This window comes from Etheostoma cragini, chromosome 8, assembly GCF_013103735.1.
Source record: "Etheostoma cragini isolate CJK2018 chromosome 8, CSU_Ecrag_1.0, whole genome shotgun sequence".
Lineage (NCBI taxonomy): Eukaryota > Metazoa > Chordata > Actinopteri > Perciformes > Percidae > Etheostoma > Etheostoma cragini.
Genome location: NC_048414.1, coordinates 11460847 through 11474768, shown reverse-complemented (window position 1 = coordinate 11474768; position 13922 = coordinate 11460847). Strand labels below are relative to the sequence as shown.

At 40.7% G+C, this 13922-nt stretch overlaps 1 protein-coding gene across 4 annotated transcripts; it reads right to left on the bottom strand.

Moving 5' to 3' along the window:
• Positions 1-362: 362 nt before the first annotated feature.
• On the bottom strand, positions 363-13273 carry dapk2b (death-associated protein kinase 2b). Of its 4 annotated transcripts, XM_034878786.1 has the most exons (12): positions 13068-13272; positions 12438-12586; positions 6902-7123; positions 6112-6250; positions 4875-5004; positions 4703-4751; positions 4580-4606; positions 4331-4483; positions 3799-3844; positions 1209-1298; positions 1036-1116; positions 363-609 (listed from the first exon to the last, which is right to left on the bottom strand). In XM_034878786.1, the coding sequence occupies exons 2-12, from the start codon at positions 12512-12514 to the stop codon at positions 532-534; spliced, it is 1092 nt and encodes a 363-aa protein (XP_034734677.1). In that variant the 5' UTR covers positions 12515-12586; positions 13068-13272; the 3' UTR covers positions 363-531. The 4 variants fall into 4 exon arrangements, with proteins under 4 accessions (XP_034734677.1, XP_034734676.1, XP_034734675.1 ...); XM_034878785.1 differs by lacking the exons at positions 363-609; positions 1036-1116; positions 1209-1298 and adding an exon at positions 1999-3149 and having other exon boundaries at positions 12438-12622; positions 13068-13257; XM_034878784.1 differs by lacking the exons at positions 363-609; positions 1036-1116; positions 1209-1298 and adding an exon at positions 1999-3149 and having other exon boundaries at positions 12438-12589; positions 13068-13257.
• Positions 13274-13922: the final 649 nt, after the last annotated feature.

Genomic DNA, 13922 nt, shown 5'->3' with positions numbered 1-13922 from the left:
ACAGACATTGCTGTGTTAAGAAGAAAAACATGTAAACATTTGGTTATGAAGATCTGCCACCATCTTGTGTATCTGTCAGTGTTTTGGACGATACACCACTTGTGTATCCACACATGCAGCGTGCACAATAAGAACAAAAGAATAAAACTCTGTAGCTTTACTGTCAATACCCGGTTGTTAACAGCTGAGGGACTTTTAAGACAGTTATAAAAGAAAGCTGCCAACATTCCTATGGACATGCTAATATTGGCTCCTGAGTTTCTGTCAAACAATAATCCAGATCCAGTATATACCGTTTTATGCCAGAACAACAGTAGTTGTAATGGTATTGAACACAGAGCAGAGCATCTGCTGGTTCTGTGGGTCACCAAGACAAGCGAAGTTGCCTTGACCTATAAAAATACTGCATTTACAGCAGTCAGTTAAACAGATATTGTAAGATGACAAGTACCAGCTGCACAGTGTGCGTCACAAAGGTGCAGAGTCACTGTTTTGCAACCAGAACATTGTTGACCCACACACTTGTTGTTCTCAGGAAGTGTTACTTCTCTTTCTGCTCCTGGGCCTCCTGTTCAGGATATTTTCTTCTTGGTCACTTTCACAATCTCTCTGAAGTAATCAAAATGTTTGAGTTGAAAAAAAGCTGTGACATTTTTTGTGACAGGTGATTACAGTTCTAGGAGCCCACAAAATGCAAGTACTATTTTTATTTTTTTTAAAGCAACAAAAAAAAGCAGGGTCCATTAACTACTAGCTACAAATACACCATCTTAAGCATGTAATGTGAAAAGTCTAATGCAGTGCAGTTCAAATAGCAGCTACTGCAATATTCCTGTAAATGGTTGCTTTTAAAGAAATACTTGGACATTTTAGGCAAAGTTCTTATTAGCTATTTGGCAGAGCGTTAGTTGAGAAGACCAATATCAAGTGATATCCATCTTGTCATCTAACTCTCGGCAAGAAAGCAAATATGCTTATTTCTCAAAATGTCCAGACTGAACTATTGCTGTTAGCTTTACAACAGCTGTTTCTTACCTCATCCTCCTCTGGCAGCTTGTTGCCCTTCTTCATGATTCGAGTTAAATGGTTGCACAGTGACACAATTCTGAATGAGAGCTGTTGAACAGATAAAAGCAAGAGCATGAACCCTGAAAGCAATCAAGAGCAACCTTTTTGACTGCTGTAAAGAAATTATCTAACTACTTTACCTTCCACCTGCGTCTGGCATATTGTCTCTTAAAGTTCTCCAAGTTGATCACTGACAACCTCTTCACCATGGCCTGTCTGGGATTCAGAGGCTGCAGAGACACAATGAGGGATGAAATAAAAGTGGAAGTATCTTCCATGTTAATGTGAAATGTTCAAGCAAGAGGAAAACATTATGCTAAATTACTGGTCTAATTTTAACAGTATAATCCGAGGTACAAAATAGGAAGTATGTAGGAATATGAGGAGTATAGAGGCGTTTAGGAAATATATTGAAATATGAAATTTGTAAACGGGATACATCATAAATGATGAACATTTATTTCAGTGTTTAGATAACAGTGAAAAATGTCACTGTACAAATCAAAGGCCCAATAGTGAGAGGCATGAACAGGGATGTCTGTTAAATGCTAATAACACAGATAAAGAGGTGACACATTTTAAAACACAGGTGATCTTATCATCAATGTTGTTTTCCTGTCAGCTCATAAACATCTCCAAGAAAGTATCGTAAAAATACCGTAAAGAAATTTGACCTTTGGTAAAAGTGCACATTTTAATAAATATAAAATCTTAGAAATAGAATGGAATGAAAAAACAAATCAATAAAAAATGTGGACTTCTGATACATTCCACTGAAAAGAACTGCTGTTTGATTCTGTCTTCTTCTACTCAAAACACAAAAAAACTGATACTAATCTTCACTATTAATACTTTCCAAAACAAATTACAAAAAACCTGCAAAAGAACTGATATACTTAAATATTCAAAGAGTCTCCCAGTACTTAGGCAGCTCACTAATATACATTTCATGTATCATTTATTTAATCAGAACAAAAAAGAAAGTGTAAAAATGACAAGTTGATATTTATGGGGGACATACTTTTTGGTGTCACTGTACCGTAAAACCACAATTGCCCTTTTTACAAATCAGTATTAAACTAAATGTAACAGTGAGCTCTAGAGGTGCTGGTAGGCAGATATTTTGTTACCTTTGTATATTGCCCAGTCTTCATGCTAAGCAAAGCTAATCGTCTCCTACCTGTAGCTTTATATTTACCGTACACATATGAGAGGGGGCTCAATCTACTCATCTAACTCTCAGTAATAGATTTCCTCAAATTTACCTCAAATTCCCATTCTTAACGTTTACTTTAATTCACAAAAATATGTTAAATAAAGAAAAGATAAAAACTACACAGATACACATTGAAAGGTTGGTGCAGCTGAAAACAATTTGTAGAAGCCTCATTTTTGAAAATATGAAATTTTTAAGGTCAATTAAAAATATGTTTCATTTGTATATGTTAGCCGGACTCTGTGAGTGGCTGTTTGGCCTCGGGGCACAGTTCCCTCTTGCAGGACGGATGAAGAAGCTCCTTCAGAGGGGGCCTTGTGTCTGTATTCGGACTGCTGCTGTGCATGCTGCCGTTGGTTCCTTCTGGAAGCAGAGAGTTCATCACGTCCTGCAACCACTGCAGTTCAGAGTTCAGCTCCTGCCTCAGAGCGTCCAGCTGACTCTGCCTCTGGCTGTACTTCCCACTGATGCTCTCCAGACTGGCATTTATAGACCTAATGTCCTCCTGCAGCAGGCCCCTTGTGGCCTCCACTTTGCGTAACTCGTACCGGACCTGGGACAGTTGCTTCCTTGCAGTCTCATTCTCCTCTTTGTACCAGGCCTCCTTGTCGTTGTAGATAGAGAGCAGTGCTTCTATATCAACCTGCAGAGTGTGTCGGGCCTCTGCCACGTCCGACAGACCTGTCTCCATCAGACTGACTTCCTCCACCACATGGGCAAAACGTTCAAAGTTGGCATACGTGTTGTTCTGGGGCATGCTGGAGTGGGACTGGATGGTGTACTCCTTTAGACGCTTCGTCTTCAGCTGCTCTGCTTTCTTCTCAGCCTCACGGGCAGCACAATCCTCTTCCATCGGGCCGCAGGACTTCGGACAGAGGGGGGAGGGGACACTGAGTGAATGGCTGTCTCATTGTTGCATCTTGAAAGCACACACAGCGGTGAACATCCCAGCAGATGTGGCACTGTAGGATTAGTGTGTGAACCTACAGCAAAAGCCATGGCAGGTAAGAGCGCCGCAAAAACAACAGACATTCCTGCTCAGCTGTGTTTCCTGGCTTCATGCTTGTATCCACACAGGACGAGGACTCCACAGCGAAACACCAGTCACATGCAGCTCAGCAGCTAATGTTGGAGTAGACTTCTTCAACACGTTAAGGTTGTTAAATGTCCATGCCGTTAAAATCACAATTAGTGACGTCTTCCGTTTAAACACTAACACAGCTCCACAGAATGTGTGGAGATGAGTGTGTTGATGGAAACACTATACAGTAACTGTAGTTAAGTATATTGTCAACGAGCCAGAACATATACTGTATAAAGTTAGTGGGTGTGACTTTTTGTGCACGAAGTCAACATTTTTTTTGGCATATTTGAGATGGATTTTCCACACTAATAAGAATCAAACCAGTAACCCCTATGTTACCTTTGACTTCAGTTGTTAAACGTTGTTTTCACATGTAGCAGAAGGTGACAGAACAAAAGCATGCTATATTACACTTGAACCAAGCGCATACCGTAATCCAGTGATGGTTTAGGGCGTCTTGTATGGTCATCCGTTTTCTAAAATGATGAGAGAAAGAAAGTGCAGCCAATTAAATATCTACCTGCACAACTCCATGACACACGGAGCATGGTGAGTAGAACGCTCCAGATGTGAATCTCTCAGGAATACGTTCAGACTGGGATAAGTTTCACAGGAATATTTGGTTAACTGGAGGTGCAATTAAATGGAAACATATGCCAAGCAACAACAACAAGATTACATAGTACAAAGAAAGACACCGTGCTTTGCTTCTGAATACTTTGCAGTATGTAGATTTAGCTTATCATTAGCTTATTTTATTCAATGTTTCACACGGTGAATCAAAAAGAAATATGTATACTGTAAGTCCTCTCTGTAGATTCCTGTGGACTGGCTGGCCTCTCATTCTCATTTGAATCATTATGTGCATTATGAGGATTTACTGCAGTGAAACCTGTAATAATGGGCTTTATATTGGAATTGTCAGATTTGATCTTTGGCCGTCAATTGTCAGTTTCTTTTACCTTGTGTCCTTCTCCAGGAGCTGACTAATGAAGCTCTTGGCCAGCTCACTTGTATTGCTAAAGAGCTCCTCGTCAAACTCGTAATTCACCGCAGAAATGTTTCCAAGGGTTTCCTGTTTTGTGTCTCCAAGGAAAGGTGACGCGCCGCTCAAACTGAAACAACATTCACACACTCACTTAGACCATCCTTGATAATCTCTTTAGGCACATTAAGTTATTAATTTACAATCATGAATCATCCAAACTTACAGTATATATGTGATGACTCCAATGCTCCTGTGAAAAAAAAACAGTACAAGATTAATACAGAGTTATGCACTGCAGCCTGTTGTATGGAAGGCAGCAGAGTCAGAGGTAATTAAAAGCTCTTACCACATGTCTGCCTCCAATCCCAGTTGCTCATAGTTGACTATCTCTGGAGCTGAAAATAGAGAGCAAACACTTCTGCATCACAAACAGCACCAGGCCAACCATCCTCTTAAAATGTCCAACATTACAAACTCACCTCATAGTATATATATATACTGTATATATAAACACTTACCAACAAATTCAGGGGTTCCAAAAATGTTTTTGAAATCTGCCCCAGCTTCTATTTTGTGTGCAAGTCCAAAGTCTATGAGTTTGATGCGGGGTAGAGGAACATTCCTGTCCAGCAGCATTATGTTTTCAGGCTGCAGTGCAAAAAGAACAAAACAGGAACACTTCTCAGCAGATTTCTACTAATACCAACATTGGGTGATTCAGAAACAACACTAAGTAAAACAAGTTACCTGGTTAAAGCTGCCTTTGGCGTAAGCATTAAGGAAAAACATTGCAACGGTTACAGTTATCCTTGTCATATTAAAGTCTTAAATGAAAAAAGTTCAACATCTTAGAATTTTTACTTATTTACTTTCTTTCATTAAAGTTAGTGGAGAGAAAATTAACACCACTCTCCTGTTGTATGCTAAATTTGAAGCTTTGGCTAGCAGCTGGCTAATTTGCTCAGCAGCAAAACAGGAAACAATAAGAAACAGCTAGCCTTGTACCTCAAAAACTACAATGTTAAGCTCACAAATTAACACAGTGTGCGTTATTTATTCAATCCCTACAAAAGAAATAGCGTAAAAAAATTAAATCAACGTTAACAGATGTTATGTTCCCCCTGCAGGAAAAGTTTCAGCACCTTGTAAAAAAGCTACCTGCCACTTTTTTTTTTACACTTTTATTTTTAACGCGTTAATTTATGTGCTTAGCATAGCGTGGATTCACATAAGTCAAGATAAAGGCCACAAGCTCTGTAACATCGGAGCTGACTGGATAGACAGTTTCAACATTTTCCTCGTCTGATTATCGGATTTCACTAAAAAATGCAAAGCACAAATGTTGTGCACAGATCTGTCATTTTAAAATGAGTCAGGGTCTCGGGCCGGTTTGAATCAAGCCCTTCACTGAGTGTTCTTTCTCTTTAATTGCCAAATGAAAATCATGACATGGAGCTGCAGAAAAACAGGACAGTAACTATCAGCAGCGTGGGCGACACTGCTCTCTTTAAGTGAGGAGATAACCTTGTGGTGTCTGAACTTCAGTTACAGAAAACAGAAAGGAACTGTGATTCAAAATAGAGAGACTCTACTGGCACATAGCTTATCTCAGATACCTGCTATATATGTTTGGTATTAGGTCCTGCTTGACCTGGCATGTACGTGCAGTTCAAAAGCTGTGGAGGTAAAGAATATCATCTCCATCACAAGACAAGTATAGATTTAATCTATTTACATAGATGGAGCTTGTTATACCTTCAGATCAAAATGTGCAATCCTCTTGGAGTGGAGGTACTGGACTCCATCTAGGATCTGTTTGATAAACCGAGTGGCCTCTTCTTCACTGAGAGACTCCTTCTGAGCCAAGAAATCAAACAGCTCTCCTCCAGACACCCTGTAACACAAAACACACACACACTCAGTGATGCATCCTGTGGGCTTAGATAATGGTGCAAGGGCTCTCTTACATTATCTAAAGTGAGTTCCCAAGATCATTTTTTTTGGTTCAGGATGCCTTAGATATGTTTGTTTGTGGTAACAATTTATGAATCACGGGGGTTCTCAACCTGAAGATAAATTACTTGAATAGCTGCTGAAAAGTGGTATAAAGACTTTAACCAGCTGGCAGCCAAATAAACATGATGTTCTTTCATATTCACACAAAGGCAACCTAATAAACTGAATGACACTGTCACATCCTGGATCAGTCTGTTCACCCCTGCCTTGATTGGACTGAGCTTTCTTTTAGTACTAATTGTGCCGTCCATGTTGCCAGGCACTTGCTGGACCCAAACAAGGCCCTCTTTTCAACACAAGCCTTATTGACTCTGTGAACGCATTCAGTTCTTTCTGGCACAAGTGATCCCGGCAAAAGGTTTTCAGTAAATAATTCATGTACACAGAACTAAACTCACAGATTAGAACATGGACAAAAAAGATTTTGTGGACATGGTCGGAGTTTCAAGGTGTAATGCTAATTTAGTTTGGAAGGCATGAAAAAAACATTCTTTCAACTGTACAGATATGTGATGAATTGTTGACTCACAGTTCAAGGATGAGCACCACGTCTGTGCGGTTCTCATACACATCATGCAGCTCTACAATATTGTCGTGCTGGAGCTGCAGAAGGATGTCCACTTCCCTCTCAATCTCCTCTCTTCTTACACCACGTCTGCTGGCTCGACTCTGGCGCTTCTTGATGAACTTGGCTGCATATTCAACGCCTGTACTCTTCTCTATACAGCGTTTGACAATAGCAAACTGCCCACTGCAGACACAAAATGAAAATAGAAAACTGAAATTACTGAGTGTACAATTTTTAAGAAAGAGAACTAATAAAATGAAATTCCTATCAATTAACAACAGGATATAGCCACGGGTGAAGTCAGACGTCAGGGAGGAAGCTGTGTGTCAAAATCCTGCTGAAATATTAGTGTAAGTTATAGTCCATCACTTCCTGTTTCCTGGCCAGACAGAGAACAATCAGAGAGGCCAGCAGTGTGGACAGATATGTTATTCTCCCACTCCAGAAATCTTCCTGCCAAATTTCTAGCCATCCTTGAGAAAAAAAATCTCCGTTACTTGGAAAATTTCACAACAGAGGTGTGCCTTAGAAACCATCTCTCAGCGGATTATTGTTTCACTTTTCCCTGTGCTCTTGTATTGCAAGCTGAGACCAGGTGACCAATAAACTTGGTCAACTTTATTGTCACTCTCCCCTGACATAACCACACAGTCATTTCACTCATAATTGACTCACTGACATAAGCACTGTCGCCCGGTTATATATATATTTGGTAAGTCTCCATAGCTTTATTATCAGAAGAGCACTTGTCATCTCAGCCTGTTGCCACTCCTGCTGCTGTGGGCTGACCTGCCCACTCTATACATTCAGACTCTGAAAACAAGCCTCTCAGTCACTGATCCCTAAGGCTACAAAAGGACATAAGGGCGAGCGTGGTGGCAGAGCTGGCAAAGAAGTTTCTGAGTGGGGAAGATAAACCTTATCTTTCACAAGAAAGAAGAGGAAGATTCAGTCAAGCAGGCGTGCAGAGTAATGACAAGAGATTGGATAAAACATTAAGATTTCTTTGTTTACCTTTGCAAATTATTTAATGCAACATAGTCGGGTTGCATTATTAGACATGGTTGAAAAAGAGAGATGACACAGATACTGACTGGCAGGCCCATTTTTTGGACATAACTGTCCACACAGAGATTCCAGGGTGGCTGTGAGAGGTTGGCCAGTCTGTGTCCACTATCATCATGGTGTCTAGCGGGCTAAGAATAGCCCGGCCCATGGCTCATTCTCCACCTGCCACATCTCTGCTGCTGCGAAGGAGGAAAAAGGCTTTCCAAAAACCAAGTGGACACATACTGTGCTCCAGCCACACTCATTTCCCACAGCAGTTCACACAGAGATAACTCCAAGTCATCACTAAACAAATAAATGGAATAAATACAAAAATTAAGGAAAACTTTTCATAATCACATTAGTGTGGGACGGTTGAGCCAGTTTTCTCTTTTTGAGGCACCACCCTCTCTTGTCCAGTTCTACAATCACATCTGGGAGCTGCTCCCCTGAAAACGTTTTATTAAAGTTGCCTTGCTTAAAAACAACAGTTACTGAGGTGATCTCATGCTAGCCCTGATCTTCATTGACTGTTACACGGGAGGGACAAAACGTTTGGTAGAACATCCAATAATATGTAATCAAGAACAGTACCACTGCAAACTATGACGCTGTTTTTTTACCTTGAGAGTCTGTCTGTGTGTGCAGTCCCAAAATGTACAGGCTTTTAGTTGAGATCCAAATTAGGACAGCGTTCAAAGATGGGTATGGTCCAAGCAAGGGCTCCAGAGGTAGATTCAGAAAGGGGGGGAGGGATACATACGTTGTAACAATGGTCTTAAATGAGTCACAGACATGCAGCAAAAGAAAAATAGGCAAAGCAGCAGTTAGGAATCTGAAACGCTCCATCTATCTGTTCTATTCACAAGAAATTTCCACCCCTGAGACATCCCTGAAAGGCTGACCCTGCTCGGGATGATTACATTAACGTGTAAACTGAGGAGGGGGGTAACTCGCTCAATGAATTCCACTTGCAAAAACAAACATCAAGCACCCTGAGGGAAAGGGTGTCACATGGCAGGAGCAGCAACCCTGGTCAAATGCCTGTTAAACAAGGCTGAACAAAAACAAAACTTCATGGTGTTTGTCGTAGCCCGAATGCAAGAAGGTTTACAACACAACAGTCCGGGCAAGGGCTTTACTTTGGTATTGTTACGAGGTGCAGAGTAACAGCTGTGAGCGTGGTGATGCTGGGAGTGGTATTCCACAATGGGCCAGGCGTACCGGCTGTCTTAGCTCTAAGCCGGCCAGTGGAGTTGAAAGTACCATCTCCCTGCAGAGTTTCCACTTCCAACAGCTGAACATCATTATCCACAGCCAAGGTTGGAAGAATGCTCGGACAAGTGGCGCCGGCCCAAATTTTAAACACATTTCTCAACTGAACCTTTGGGGTGGCGTGACAAAGACAGCCAGATTCATAATTGACCAAGCCCTCTCCCTAACCACCTCTTCCATCTGAGATCTCGGATGTAAAAAGAGAAGCAGCTCAACCTTCTAATCTAGCTAACTAACGCTTGAATACCCCCTATCTGCTATTATCATGAAACACATTTGATGCTCTAGATTCCCACTTGTTTTGAAGTGGTCCAAAATAAACAATGCATCTGAGGAGTAGTGGGGCTGCGTGAGTGTCTGCTGACAGTAACCTCTGTGGGGTGACCTCTGACAAAACGGGAACCCCAGGAATGTCAAAGATGTCAACGTGGATTTCCCTTCCTCAGGGTCCCCTGAATAAACATATTTTCACTCACTCAACAGCAGGAATGTCTGTTTCTTAGAGCTGACTACGGGCATTCTTGCCCTGCTCCTAGTACATGCATGCTTCTTTCTGCGCGCTATAGATAAACCATGTACAGTAAATCCCTTTGGAGAAATTCTAGCACTTTACTCTGTTCATCAGCAGCACCTGTCTGCCTCGTGACTGTCTGCTCTTCAACACACTGAGTCTGTGAAGGTCGCAGCTTTTAATGTGCATCACTGCCCTCCCTGCATCCTCTCAAAAGACAAAAACACTTCTGCAAACTGAAAACATTTTTCTAATTCATTTCCGTCTGCACCAATGTGGCGAGTATTTCTAGAAAGTACAAACACTGCAGCACCCACAGACAAATTGGGGAAAACTTCCTGCTTCCACTGCAAGTGTGGTGTGACCGTTTCAGTGTTCCTGCATTTAGTTGGAACTAGACATTGGAGTAGTACCATAACAAGGGACTTGCTAGCAGCTCTGTGAGGCTGTACTTAGACCTACTTAGAGGGTGCCACGTCATCCTCTGGGAACCATGAATCCAAAAGATTTTAACATATTTCAGTCTGGACCAAGTGGAGGACCGACTGACACACCGAAATTTCAATCCCTGGAGCCCTGCCATTAGCAAGGCTAAAAAAAAACTCCACTATAAAGTACGTGCAGTATTTACAGATTTTAAAAATGAGGAGGAAGTTTACAAGCATTTTATTCTTGTTCAGGCATGCAAAGACAATGGTACATCCTATCCAGTTGTGCATCCTGTGAATTGCTGCCATTGCTTGATGATAACTAACAAAGATGAGGTTTTTTAATTTATAATCCCCACAATATCAACATCTAGCAAATATGGTAGTAAAGATATAAAAGTTATAGCCGAACATGGAAAAGATTGAAATCGTTGTTGACAGGAGTTCACATAGACCACCATCTGCCTTGATGGTCACTTGTACACCCTCACATCAGCCTCACTAGACTCATTGGAGGGCCAGTTGCAGCTGAGGTTTCACACTGTGACTTCCTACTATATGTCATCATCAGTGTCATCACTCAGATGGTAAGACAGGTCTGTAAATGCCTCCCATCTTAAGCAAAATCTTGTTTTACAGATTGGTTTACCGAAAACCCACATCAGTAGCGGAAAGAAACATTGAGTACAAGTGCGTGGGGCCCAGTGACATTAAAATCTGTCAGTAGGGTGGCTGTATGATGAATCGACTTTTCTGTAGCAAATGCTTCAAAAGTTCCATAGAGCACAGAACATCTTAAACACTCCACATGGATGCGTTTTGGCCCCCCTCATCAAATTTCCCCACCGTCTTGAGAGGATTGAGTAACAGTTCCACTGTGGTGTGTAATGGAGAGGTCTGAACCCATGAGGCTCTCTCAAACTGTAGGCGCATGGGCTGCAACCTCCAAAACTTACAACAAAGTTGTCACAACAAGACAAAAGAACAACGAGCAAAAAAACAAACAGCTGCTTGATTGGTAATAAAATTCGCAGTAATGTGACTTATCTTATTTTCAGTTGCAGGCAACCGCGGCTTTGAACCACATCAGCTTTCTATTTCCCATGACAACAGTGCTGAACGCAGTACGAAGCTCAGCTCAGTGGAGAGTTGTCTTATCAAGCAACATGTTTCCAGCTCAACCACAACTCTGAGATATGGTCAGTCTTTAAACAACACATTTTCACGTCTTGCTCTCCAATAAGGCACTTTTTATCAACCCTTTGCAAACACTTTAGAAAGGACTTTTAATACAATTTTATTAGGGTTTTAGACATTGTAATGTTAAGAAACAATTCAGGATTCTTAAGAGATTAATTCAAATCTTTTGTTTTGCCAGGTTATGGCCAGTAGGACACTTATTTTTTGTCCCTTTAGCTCTTTATCAGGGATCAGGAGGTTAACTACAATGTTGCAATATTATCTGCAATTATCAATCATATAAAGACCAGCAAACTGCCTGTTTATTCTAATAACATTCAATCATATTATTTGCAGATGTATTCAAATAGCTTATGAGGCAGATTTATGAGGAATATAAATGTAAAGTACAATAAAAAAGTGTGAATGCTGGACAAAAAACTCTTCCTTTACAGGCATCTAAATGTAACAAGAGCAGGTCTTGGTTTGTCTTGACAGAGTGTGTCAACAAAGCTGTGCAGTAAATGAGCAGCAAACACCAGGACATAGTGTTGACTTGAAGTGAAAGGTTAGAGGTCAGACATTTTTCTTTTACACCCTCTGTTAGCAAGATACGTACATGCCCAAGCCGATTTCACGTGCAGACTAGATTTGTAGCTTCCTCAATCCACATTGCACCCCGCCAACTTCCGTTATTCTATTTCCCCATGGGGCACAGTTTCCTCGATGTCAATTAACACTCCTCCTCAACATTTAATATGAACACATTGTTCCACAAACAAGAATCAGCTCTTGCAAAAGCAGTATATCTGCGTTTACATGAAACGTTATCTCTTATTGTATACCTTGACCTACTTCAAATCAGCGACACTCCCAAAGCTTAAAGCTGGCAAGCTTAAACATGCCAGCTGTTTGCATACCTACGTACACACGAGGACCACTGCATAAAAAGCATGCAAGGCAGAGATGAATCACACTCTGACTCACACATAGTGGGGAGGATCATGTTCTATGGGGTGAAATAAACTTCTACTGTACAGCTGTGAATAGTACTCACCTTCCAAGTTCTTGTCCAATTTCATAGAAATCATCCACATTATGTTGCTTGAATACAGCCATGCCAGGTGTCTTCATTGATGAAGTTTATCTCCTTGATGTACACCACTAAAGCCCGTCTATCCAGCCGTCTTCTCCACCGGTCCAACCCTGCTAACACAAAGAGGTGTTCCTCTTGGTTTCTGACTGGAGTGATGAAAATGTTTACATGTTCCAGCTTGCTGTATAGCATTCCATCTCTGAGTTGTACCTACTTTCACCTTCCTGTTGAGAAAGCCTAAACACTCCAAGTTGACCATCAAAGTAAAAAAACATAGTCTTTCTTTCACTTAAATACTGATTATTGGCTTTAAACATTTGACAAGGACAACAATGTTGCCAAGCCAGGCATTGCAACAGTGTTTAGTTCTTGAGATTATAATATAATTACATATGAAAAGAGATTTTGGGTAATTAGGTCAGGATATGTGGAATTTGCTCCTGTTATGCAAATTTTCTCTGGCAAACAGGCTGACATTAGCAACAACATATGCTTTTTTAACTGCTATTTAGGATTAAGGAAAAAACTGACTTCCTATCTGAAAAGTTTCACATCACACAAGTGGCTCCACAAAGTGAACTTATGTAATACCTTCTGTCAGATGAAGAGCTGACCATAAAAATTACATCGGTTCCCTCTTCTACAGCCGTTCTGCTTTCTTCATGGCTGCAGCTCAGGCACAAAACTGCTCCTTTAGCGTCTCCGTTGTTTTCTGTCACTTATGGCAGCACCATCAGGCTTTTGTGTTTGCATATGTCCCTCCCCCTGATGGCTCCATTATGAAACTGCATGCATGAGAGAGGCAGGATATCAATAAAGATGACCGACACGTCTGGTGTTTCTTCTTAACGAGCATCTAAGAAACTTAGGATAACTACAGAAAGCTTCTTTTTTTTTTACTTTAAACACCTGCAGATAAGACGGATCACACTCAATCAGCCATTGTTTATTGACTTTGTCTTTTAACTGATATTACAATAACAAAGTGGCGTAAAAGTAATTCTATAACATAAAGCTTTGCATTTTTTTTCATCAAATGATACAGCTTAACTCCAACAAAGATACCATAGAGATTTACTGTGCATACAAAAAACTGAAGTGCCCTATTATAGCCTGACGTCATTTTGACATTACACTTGTGCAATACATTGCTGGAAAAGAAAGACAGAAAAAAAGAAAAGGTGGGAGCATTAAATGTAGCTTACTCCATGTAAAAATTAAACTAAAATGCATTTGCTCTATTGTTAGAACAGATGTGTGTATAAGCAAACCAGCTGTATGAGCCCTTCGACAAAATGAGTGGACCTAAGAAAAACTTTTTTTCTTTGAATCTCTAGAGAGACCTGCTCTCATGAAGAAAAACAAATTAAAGCTCTACTACTACAGGGATTCTTTAAATTCACATTTGATCATAAAACAACCCAATTCTGCCATCTGTTGATAAGT

Excerpts from the sequence above, each read along its gene's own strand:
- dapk2b (XM_034878783.1), bottom strand. The coding sequence starts at position 12,514 with ATGAAGACACCTGGCATGGCTGTATTCAAGCAACATAATGTGGATGAT. Across the intron at positions 7,124-12,437 it reads ATTGGACAAGAACTTGGAAG|TGGGCAGTTTGCTATTGTCA; the intron begins GTGAGTACTATT and ends TTGTGTCTGCAG. Across the intron at positions 3,150-3,798 it reads TAAACCATCACTGGATTACG|TCCTGCGGCCCGATGGAAGA; the intron begins GTATGCGCTTGG and ends CTCTGTCCGAAG.